This window comes from Phaethon lepturus, unplaced genomic scaffold (assembly GCF_000687285.1).
Source record: "Phaethon lepturus isolate BGI_N335 unplaced genomic scaffold, ASM68728v1 scaffold47159, whole genome shotgun sequence".
Classification (NCBI taxonomy): Eukaryota; Metazoa; Chordata; class Aves; order Phaethontiformes; family Phaethontidae; genus Phaethon; species Phaethon lepturus.
In genome coordinates this window covers 2482-13357 of record NW_010562206.1, presented here as the reverse complement: position 1 = coordinate 13357, position 10876 = coordinate 2482, and the positions used below count along the sequence as shown (strand labels likewise).

The following is a 10876-nucleotide window of genomic DNA, read 5'->3' as shown; positions in this document are numbered from 1 at the left end:
TGAACATCTGAAAAGCTCCAGCAAACAGACAGTGCATAAAGGGTAGGTCAACTCTACTGACCAGGTGGAAACAGCCCAGCATATCTAGGATGCTGTTTGGGGCTTTCCATCCAGAAACACAAAAAGATTAAGAGTGGGGAAACCTCTGGAGGTCTCCAATCCAAGATTCTATTCAGAGCTGGGTTATCATCAGCTGCAGAGAGCCTTGTCTAGTTGTTTCAGATGTCTCCAGGAATGAGCTATTCCGTATCTTCATAACCTCTCTGGTTCCAGTGCTGCACTGTTCTCATTATGGAGAATTTTCTTTCTATCCAGTCATAATTGCTTTCTGAAGCTTTTGTCTAGTGCCTCTTGTCCTTTCATGGTGTTCCTCTGAGAAGAGTCCATCTCTGGCAACGTTAGCTTTCCCTTCTTTGTGCTAAGCAAACCCAGTTCCTTCAGTTTCTGTGCATATATGTTGCACCACAGCCTCTTGATCATCTTAGCAGCCTTCCTCACTCATCTCAAGATCTTAAACCTCCCCATCTCATGATGCACTGAGGCTGCTGTTCCATCCTCCATTAGTTCTTCCTTATTCATGTGCAGCACAAAGGTCTTGCTCCAGAACAAATCACCTGGTATAAATCAGTTTAGCTCCTCTGACTTACTACCTTTTAAATCAGCTGAGCATATGGACCATATCTTATATACGGCACATCTTGCCTTACTCTTCCATTTCTGTAAACAAGTTAGCCCAGACCAATAGCCAAGTATGCATTAAGATTTTAAAAACACGATATGCAGCTGATCAACTGCCATAACGCAGCAGTGAACAACATACTCGTGGCCAAAGGGTTTAGGACTGGAGCATGCGAAAAGTAGCATCATCAATAAGCAGGGTCTGGTGTAAATCTACTGGTGGTTGAAATTAGTAAGATGTAAGGAAGGAAAATATGCAGCAATAGTCAATGTCTTAATTTTTTTCTCTTCTGCCAATTAAGTAAAAGAGCATGTCCATTCCATGCAGGTGCAGATGGCATAGAAAATCTACCATTTGCAGTAGAGAATGAATTTTAAAAGCATTTGTTAAATTTTCTTTCACATTAGCATACCCTGTGTCCGGTCCTATTCTATGACAGCTAGTCCTATTTCCCATCTCTAAATCTGCTGTTTCATGTTAACAACAATTTTTTCCTGACAAAAAATGAGACATCTTGCTTTCAAGGTTTGAGGGTTTTCCCCCACATTTTTACACTCTTACAGTAAAGCTTATAAGCTTTGAAATCTGTTCTAAAACAAGATGAAATATTCATTTGGAAGCATGATAACAAAGGCTTCAACTTCTTCAAAGATGTTTCTAGATTTGAGTGTAGAAACAGCTCAAAATTTACAAAGTTTTGATTGACCCAAACCACTTTTTTAATAGATGAAGACATTTGCTTGCTAATACTCCCTTGGCTATCAGTTACCTATGTCAGATGCATGTCCTCCTGCTTGCCTGCCTGCTTGCTCCCCTGCTCTGCAATATGTTGCAGGAGATGCTCTGCCATGCCTAAAAGCCACGATTGTGGGCGTTGCGACCATGGTCTGCAGCAGGGTCTCGGGGAGCTTGGGAACTGGCAGTGGTCTTGCTACTGTGACACAACAGGTTTGTTCCTGTGCTCCCTCATCACGCAAAGGTAGAAAGAGAGATCTGGAGACATGTGGATGCTTCCAAGTGGAACTTCTCGCCCACTAATTCTGGATATTATCACCTTGCTGACTAATGAATGCTTTGAATGGTCTGTCACAAGTTTTCTATGCAAGACGAATAGGCTGTAAGGAATGAATGATGATGCTTGTTTTTGTTTCATTATTAGCAATAATATGCTTCATTTTTTCAGTGTGTGTGGGAAATTAGGGAAGGAGAATTGCTTATAAACAGACTTGTTAATTGCAGAGGGTTTTAGACATTCATGGTGATGAGAAAGTGATAGAAATATAAGCTTGGTTAGTGAGCTTTTCAATGGTAGAACTGTGCTATAATCCAGCTCTTTAATGCTGAGTAGCTACACTGGGTTGTGTTTGTTGCATCTGGGGACAGTATCAGAGTAGCACTGTCCTTGACTCCTGGTGTTCACAGACCAATACCCAGGCTGGACTTCATTTGCAGTATACACCTGTTGATGTTCTCCCATGAAATCACAAATACAGGCACTGGCTTTGGTAAGACCTCAGCACATGCTTTGATGTTTTACTGAATATGGTGCTTAAAATCATGAAAAGGGGCTGAGAGTAGGTTTCTTTCCACCAGACTTGAGGTGCCTCCCTTTTTAGGCAGCTCACCGAGGGGAGTCATCCAGTCTTCCTTGGGAATTGGGTGAGAAAAAAGGGCATTCATGTGAAACTGGGATTCATTAATCCCTTTTTGGAGACAACCCTGAAACCAGCTCAGCCAAGGCACCTGTTGGATATCTTGAGTAAAATGGTTTTCTGTTTCCTGTGCTTTTTTCAGGTTTTACTTCTGAAAAGATACCCACTTCTGACCTTTAAGCAAATCCACCAAGAGTTCAGGTCAAATGTAATGAGTTTGCCATTACATTTCACACACCCTTTGAGCTCTGTGTTTTCTCTTGGAAATTGTGCAAATCCTGGGAATTTGGTTCAGACTTTTTAGAAAGTCTCCTTAGGCTCCAAGGAAAGAGTAAATAGTTTCAGTTCTTTTTTTTCTATCCCCCTTTCTCTCCATGTTTGCTGTAAATGTTTTGTGTTTTTTCTCTGGAAAGGAATCCAAGCATACTTCTGTCTCCTCCCCTCTGCAATAATTCACAGGCTGTACATGAGGGAGTTCTTGGAAAATATATCGTGGTTGAGATAAATCCATGTGTTACCTGGCACATGCACATCTAACCAGTCTCCTTGGGGTGGGGGTTTGGTGTTGAACTGGACTAGATTCCTTCCTGTCATCCCAGGATTAATGCTAGTCTGGCCTGAGGAGCTACAGCATTTTGAGTAGGCCATAGAATCATAGAACAGTTTGTATTGGAAGGGACCTTTTAAGGGTATCTAGTCCATAAAAGGTCCCTTCCAGCCATCTCAGCAAAAGCTGCTTTATCCTTCAGGACTGATGTTAAATCAGCAGTGGTCCATCTCCCAGGGAAGGAGAGGCTAGGAGATGGCACAGTGAGAAGGACTGTTTCTCCTACAACTGTTAGGTGAAGACCCCGTTGTGCTGTGCTTGCTCCAGTGTGATGCATCATGCATAAAACTTTGTAAATGATCTATAGAATGAATCAGCTAGAGGATTGTCCTTAACGGTCAGCTGGAAAATGGGAGTTCTGTGCTGTGTGTTCTGTCGCTTGGTCTTTCCTCTGCATTGTGCCCATTAACAGGTCTCCCCAGGGGTAATTTGAACACTCACACAGCCCTTGAAGTTTTAAGCAGGCTTTTGTAAATAAGTGAGTGTGTTAAAAAGCCCTGAGAAATGCTTCATGAATGTGGAAGGGGCAGTCTGACCTCATGACTAGGGAACCGGCAAAAAATACTCGTTTGAGGGCAGTTGTATGGGAAGAGACCTTGAGTGAAATATTTCCATTGTGTCTGTGCCCATGTTTCTCCCTGACCCTGTGTCGATCTTTCCATATTCCAAGCTCCCTGGCACAAGTCAGCTCTTTTTAAGCTGAAGCATAAGGCACCCTACAATGTCTGGATACTCTTGTCCTATAAATCTCAGTGGAAACAAAGCCATGCTAATGCCTTAGTGCATAGTCTTTCAATGGTGACAGTCCTCTCCTCTTTAAGCCTATTCTGTTAGAAATGTAGCAAAAGTGTGATAATACATTTATGTATATGCTCAGGGGAAGGGTCCCTCAATGAGATACAGGGTCTACTTGCAGTCAAACAATAAAGTAATTAATTGTGAGGAAGTGGTTGCAATGCTTTAATCAGTAAGATTGCAGTAGAATTGAGTATTGAAAGGTCTTGTTCTCTTCCATCCTATCTAGTGCTGTTTCTGAATGAGGAAAAATGCTCTGGTCCTGGAGTGGAGCAGTATCTCTTCCTGAGTTTCTTGATTCCTTTAATAGCAGGGTTCACAAGAGCACAGACACAGTCAAGTTAATTTGCATTCTTCTGGCCGTAGTTGCTGTCTATATACTCTTTTAGCATATGGTAAATGCAAGAAAGTGTGACTAGGCTCAAATCTGTTCCTGGGTGAACTAAACTAAGTTGTGTTGTTGCGTTTGCCACGGGCAAAGATCTGTACATGTGCAGTTACCACAGCTCAGCTGGCCCACGGAAAGACATTGAAATGTGCTGGCTTGGGCACACATGAGCCCTTGGCATCACAAAGGCAGTGATCAGACAGACTGGGTGTGTTAAGGCTGCTGGGAGGCAGCCAAATTCAGTACTCCTTAAAATTTGCTTTCTGTATTGCCCCCATGGCTGCAGACCTTTCTTGTAGCTGGAAGCAGGACTTTTGATTCTAGTTCAGTATCTTTTGTAAGAGTCAGGAGTGGGGTGGGCTGGCCCTGGGGCAAAAAACAGCAGCCGCCACACAGGGTGATATCTCCATAACCTTTGCTTTTCTTTTCCTTCCGCAGCCCTTTTCAATCTAATTCCTGTGGGTCTTCGCGTGGTGGCAATTCAAGGGGTGAAGGCAGGTCTGTACGTTGCCATGAACGCTGAGGGATATCTCTACAGCTCAGTAAGTACTTTGCACTCTTGTGGTCCTGGAGTAGTTTGGTTTTGTAGGTGGGAGGGAGGAGACTGCACTGGGACTTGCGGCTTTTTCTGAAAATGTATCAAACAAACCTCTAAAAGCAGGAACAGGGGGAGCTGCTGCAAGGCCATGCGATGCTTGAAGTGTCTCCACGGAGATTCGTGGCAATATTTCCTGACCTGTGAAGATACACTTTGTGTTACTTTGAGTAGTTACTTAATGTAGGTCACATTGTAGAGGAGGTTGTGTGGTTGGCTGGTTGTATTCTGGTTTCACATTTGTGAAATGACGTGGAGTGAATGGAATTGCTGCTGAATTGTGCCCAGATAACTGATCATAGGTGCCCCAATGGGTCATACTCTGCTTTTGACTGCAGTGTAAATCCACAGCAATACACTGACTTCATTAAAATGGTTCTGGACTACTCTGTTGGCGGAGGGCTTCAGTGGAGCAGAATTTCTCTGTATTTGTGTGGTCTTTTTAATGCACATAAAAGATAAGTGAGGCATTTTTTACTGACTAATTCCCCTATAACTTTCTTAGATGGCATGAAAGGGCATGAGGTTATTCATAAGATTCTCATTTGAAGTAAGTAATTGATTTTCACAGTGAATAATTGATTCAGTGATTTATTAAATATGGCAGCCCTTTGCCAGAATTTTTTATGCTTCAAATAACTTTGCTATAGTTCTACATAGTAAAAAGTGATAGTTAATAATACACTTCTCATTTCTGTAGTTATATCTTTAAAGTGTATAGCCAAGAATCTAATATCATCTGCCTTTGTAAATTTACAGTGCAGCGATTTTGCTCTTGTCTAGGCATTTACTTTGCTTTAAAAGCATACGTGAGAATGGAGATAGGACAACAGTTTGAATTTCTTGTATGCAATTTTTCCTAATTCTTACTGTCTGTCGTCTTTCCTGGTCATTTTTAAACTGCTTACGTAGTTGGGATTTCCCCCTTTCCCTTGGGAGTTAGCAAAGCTCTGCCTCCCCAGCAGCTCAGGGCAGAAAACAGCAAGTGGATGTGTTAGTATGCCTGGCGAGATAGGTCTCAATACTGGCTGCTTGTCAAGAAGAGACAGAGAGATCAATCTGGATCTCTGTGGATGCCAGACGCTTCCTGTTCTTTCATAGCCCAGTAAACATAAATGACTGCTTCTAAATAAATTACATCGGTTTACTAACAATGAAAACTTCCTCTTTTTGTAAAGCTATCAGAGTCCTAAAGGTAATACCAAGCCTGGTGTGGTACTGCGTTACTGTGTGTGCTTCTCTCTAGGCACGTAGCCGCGGGGTCGGGACTGACGTTTTGCCCTGTGTGCGGTGCTGGGCATAAAGGGTCCTGGCCCGGCGCTGGGACTCCTCATAGCACTGTGACCTGTAAATGAGGACTGCGGGAAAGCAGTGTGTCAGGGCCACATCTAGCCTGGGGGGATGTTCCTGGAGCAATGAGGGGTCAGCATTTTCTGAACAAATAGTGCAAGAGAGGGAAAGCTCTGGGGCTCAGAAGGCAAAAGAAGTAGTGGAGAGTTGGAAATGTGATGTTTGACAGCTGCAGTGGGGCAGTATCTCTTGCTAGCAGTAGTGAGACAATACAGAGTGTAGGAGGGACACACCAAGAGATGGTGGGCAGCAGGAGGACCATGTGTCTAAAACACATCTGCTAGTCATGAAGTGTCCTAAAAGGCACCAGATCATACATGTATTCAAATGAGAGTGGTTTAATGGGGCCTGCTTATTCCCAGCAAGTGTGCCTGTCTTAAGTAGGAAGGTTAATCGGGGAAGGGTAAGGATGCACTGTGGTGGCCAGTGGTTAATGAAGTGGACCTCAGTATATCCTATGGCTTGATGAGATTTGGCTCCGTCTGAACTAATAAGAGTTAAACTGCTCATTTCATCAACATGATCCAAGGTTTCTGCTTGCACTAAGTGGATGCTACTTGGCCCATCTCTACTCTAGGGAGATGGAACTCACTGGACACTATTTTCTTCTTGTATTGACGGGTGGCTCTGTCTTACAGCAGTAAATCAATGAATTCACTGTGCTTTGGAACAGACGTCAAGGCAAGAAAAAAGAAAATTTGTGGATAAAGCCTGTTAGGAGCAGGGAGTGTAGGTCAAGGCACTAATAGCATCAAAGACAAGGGTTGAGACCAGTGTCCTATAAGAGAACTGGATATGACTGAGAAGAGCTCAGACTGTTCAAGGAGTCTCTTTTGAATGTTGCAGCTTTCCTTGTGGGGCCAGGGTCCCACTCCAAGCCAACATTTGGCATGGCTGTGTCAGTCTCGAAGACTGTACTGGGGAATTGCTTTGGCAGAACTTGACAGTCTGTTCTTCTCTGGGGTGAGCTGTACTGCTTGGACCTGATTGCCCATACTAAAGGACACGTTGTCCCTATTCCTTTGCTTAGCAGACCCTGAACTACAGCTTTGCTCTGTCTCAGTCCAGTTTCCTTTTGTGTTGTGCATGCACCTATCAGCCTTTTCTGATGGATTTCTGAAAAATGGGTCAATATTCCCCATAGATACTGTTCACTCATGCAGATTCATTGATAAATTATTTTTTTCTGTTGCTTGGCTACCTCCCCTGTTGTCTGTCCCAGACCTAGCCCTGCTAGGACTTCTTATAACACCCTCAAGCCCAGGACTGCTTTCATATAAAATGCAACTGTCCAGGGAAGTGTTTTGTTTTGTTCTTCTATAGAGCTCCAACTGTGGCTGTAACTGCGGGTTACATCACCACTGTGGGTTTGTTTTGGTTTTGCTTGGTGGTTTTTTTGGTGATATTTAATCTGTGTGTGTCAGCTGAGATCTTGGCTGACATCCTCTGCCCTGGATAAAACCAGAGGCTATTATCAGCCTGGTCTCAGAGATGGTTTGTGCCAGCTGCTTCTGAGTTTGGGCCAATGGGCTCTTGAATGAATGGGTTTAGAATAACCAGTCCTTGCAAAAAAATCTTCCTAGTGCTGATCAGCGCAAAAGCAGGGCTGAGTGGAGTCCTCTAAAGCCAAACTTGGTGAGAAGGCTCTTTGCAGAAACATGCAACACTCTCCTATGTACTTGGCCGTATTTCCTTATCTCTTCGGTTGGGGTTGGGTTGCTGGGTTGAAGCCAACCATAGGTCCCTAGCCAGCTTCAGAGGCCTAAAGGCATTAGATGCCAAAGCCTCTTTGCTTGGGAAGCAGCTGTTTGACTTCTGCACTGTTTACTTACACTTGATACCTGACTATTTTTTCTCCAGACTAGCTTATTGGGACCTCTGAGGTCTGCTGGGGAACTAGGTGCTTAGTAGACAAGAAAATCAGGTCTTGGTCTGAGGCCTGGAGACTCACTTTGCAGACAGTAAGGATGCACAATGCTGTCTTCATAGCAAACTTGCAGAGTCATTGGTGTGCTCCCGTTTGAGATTTCTTGTAGTGTAGAGCAGCTGTAAATTCCCTGATGGTGCATGAAAGTCTTTATCAGCACCTGTTCTGGAGAGATAGGACTCCCTTGAGGATCCACTGTTAGCCTTTTATGCCAAAGTAAGTATACACAGAATGAAAGAAGGGCACTGGGTATTACTTGTACTGTCTCAGTGCTTGGGAAGCTGAGACCAAAGGCTGGCTTTTGCAGAGGAGAGGGAAACACAGAATAAAGAGGTACGTCCTGCTCCAGTGAGTTTACAGCCTAATCATAACGGGAGAAGACACAGAACATGCTCTCCTGTCTGTCTGGAGTTAATAGTTCCACCACCAAATTAATTCCTATGCCCATATAACCTTTCCCTGTGAAGTTTCTCTCCTCAGTGCCCAGCTTTCCCTCCATTACCCCTGCTGCAACAACTCACGGGACTGTGGGGAAGAGAGTGCCTGTGAAGTGTTTTGCCTGAGAGGCAAACTTGGTTCTCCTGAAACAGATGCTCATCATGGGGCTGTAGAGCCTCCACAGGCCCACCCAATCACTCCAAGTACACTGAAATTGCAGCTCTCAATATGATGATATGTATAATTCAGTGGTGGTACAGCTGGGATTGTTTTTGCCCCAAGTGCGTAACACTTCTCTTCTAAAATGTACTGCTTTCAGATATTCCTTGTTGTTTAACTCAGACTTCTAATTATTTTTGAAATGGCAAATTGTGATACATAATTTATTGGAAAGACGGAGAAAACCCTAGCAGAGATATAGAATACAGACCAAAAAAATGGGTTGCTTACGAGAGCTCTGTATGGTTTTACAGTATAAACCTGTGAGTTTGAAATGGTGAAATTAGAGCTTGAATCACTTCAAAGATTCCTGCTAATGAGGGAATGATTATGCATAATAAAAAATCTAAACAGCATTGAAAAAACCCAAGTCATGTTAAGAGCTCAGTGTGTCTTTGCATTTTCTTTTTCTCTCCTTTTTTTCCTGCTTTATCATTTTGCATAATAAACATGTCTTGTATAATGATAAACAAGCATCTGGGGAAGTATGTATATTAATTGTATCTGCTTGCAATGCTATAACTATTTTGCTCCAATTCCTGTAGGGTTGCTGCACTCTTATTTACATCATTTCAAGGTCAGGGGCTAGAATTAATAATGCTGCATTCTCTCCCCAAATAGGCTTGGGGTGTTAAAACTGCTCCTGCCAATGCCATTTCTTTAATTCCTATTTGACCTCCAGAGGTGCTAGTTGATTTGGTCAGAGGTACAGATAGGCCAGGTAGGTATCCTGGCCATCTCCCTCTTGCAAATTTTGCAAGCGAGCACACTTGCTGGGGGGATTCCCTAGTTTACATGCTTTATTAGGGAGCCAGGACAGTGGAGAGAGAGAACTGTGTCCAAAGGCAAAGCACAGAAGAAGCCCAATATAATGTGCTTTTAATTTCCCTCCTCTTCTTCACTGGCTGTTTAAAGGGGCTTGCTGAATGAAGGCATTAACTGGGAGATGTAAAACTCCTCCGGTCCCCTGGCTTAATGATGACTATGGAAGGAACAAAATGGATGCTCAGGGAAGTAGCTGTGCTGAGGAGAGCCAGCCCCTGGGAGCAGATTCCTGCCTTGCATCGAATGTTCCTAAGATACAGCTCCTGGCAGGCACCCTGGTATGCCACCCTTGTAGCATGGAAACTTGTAAACATGGCTATCAACAGCAAAGTGGTCCCTTTTCCCTTGGTGAGGTGCTGCCACTTGTGGTCTGCTTGGCTCTCGGGAGCATTTCAGTGGCCCAGCTTTCCTCTCACCCCAGCAAAGGGTGCTCCCCCATCCTGTGTGTGACTGGTGCAAGTCGGGCAGGACCGGTGCTGGCCCACACCGGCTCAGGGGTTATTCAGGATGTTGCAAGAACTAGAAGCAGGTATGACCTCACTTGGCAGAGCTGCCTGAACTGTTTGTCAGACAGGGAGAGCTGGGACAGTGCAATACTGTGGCTTTTTTGGGGCAGGTTTCCCATCTGGCATCCTGTTGAGGGACCTGCCTTCCCTGAACGTTCCTAGCACGGCACCATGGCGAGGCTCCCACGGAGCAGCGTGCGGCTCTGCACCGTGGATCAATGTCTGGGATGAGTTAGGTCAGATTTGGCTTTTGCCCATTCAAGCAAGAGACTGTTCAGATGACAAAATCAGTTAACAGCAGGACCTAATCCTGTTTTCCTAGCTAGCTATTCCTTGTCTTATATGATAGCTGTGCAAATTGTAAAGAATAAGTATGCTTCTAATAAGAAGTGTTGTCTTTTAGCCTTGGTTGTGCAGGACATTTAGGAATGTTATGTTCCACCTAAGGCCAGCTGGAGGACCAGGGATGGGACATTTCCTCTTGTGAGCAATGGTCTGTCAGTATTGGGATGTATTATGATCTTTTGCTGAAATTTAATTTCTGAAGAAAATCGGGGAAAAATGCTCCAGTGGTGCTGACTCATCTCATTTTGACACTTCCCCAAAGAAATGTTACAGATTCCCATTTTGAAAGAACTTGTGTGTTTTATATTGCTTTACTATTCCTAATAAAATCAGAACAAAATGTTTAGATTGCAGTTGAGCATTTTGATCCAACATGACTTCCTTGAAGTGTGGAAGGGGGAGGAGGGTAAAACGGTAAAACAATGGTGAGGGGCTGCCCTAAATTATAAAGAAGGCAAGAGTAGAAATTAGAGATTAATCAGTTGTAGCTGCCATCTTTTGCACAGTGTTTTTTCTGCTGATTTTCTTGAGGCTGAATGTACAGGTCTAA

General features: G+C 43.8%; 1 protein-coding gene across 1 annotated transcript in view; it reads left to right on the top strand.

The window, feature by feature from the left end:
- The window catches only part of LOC104626307 (fibroblast growth factor 12-like), a gene marked incomplete at both ends in the record, with an annotated part of 8335 nt that extends 3672 nt beyond the window's left edge, over nucleotides 1–4663 (top strand). The window contains one exon of the mRNA XM_010294195.1: nucleotides 4560–4663. Coding sequence (XP_010292497.1) covers nucleotides 4560–4663 — 104 coding nt within the window. The remainder of the gene's footprint in view (nucleotides 1–4559) is intronic.
- Nucleotides 4664–10876: the final 6213 nt, after the last annotated feature.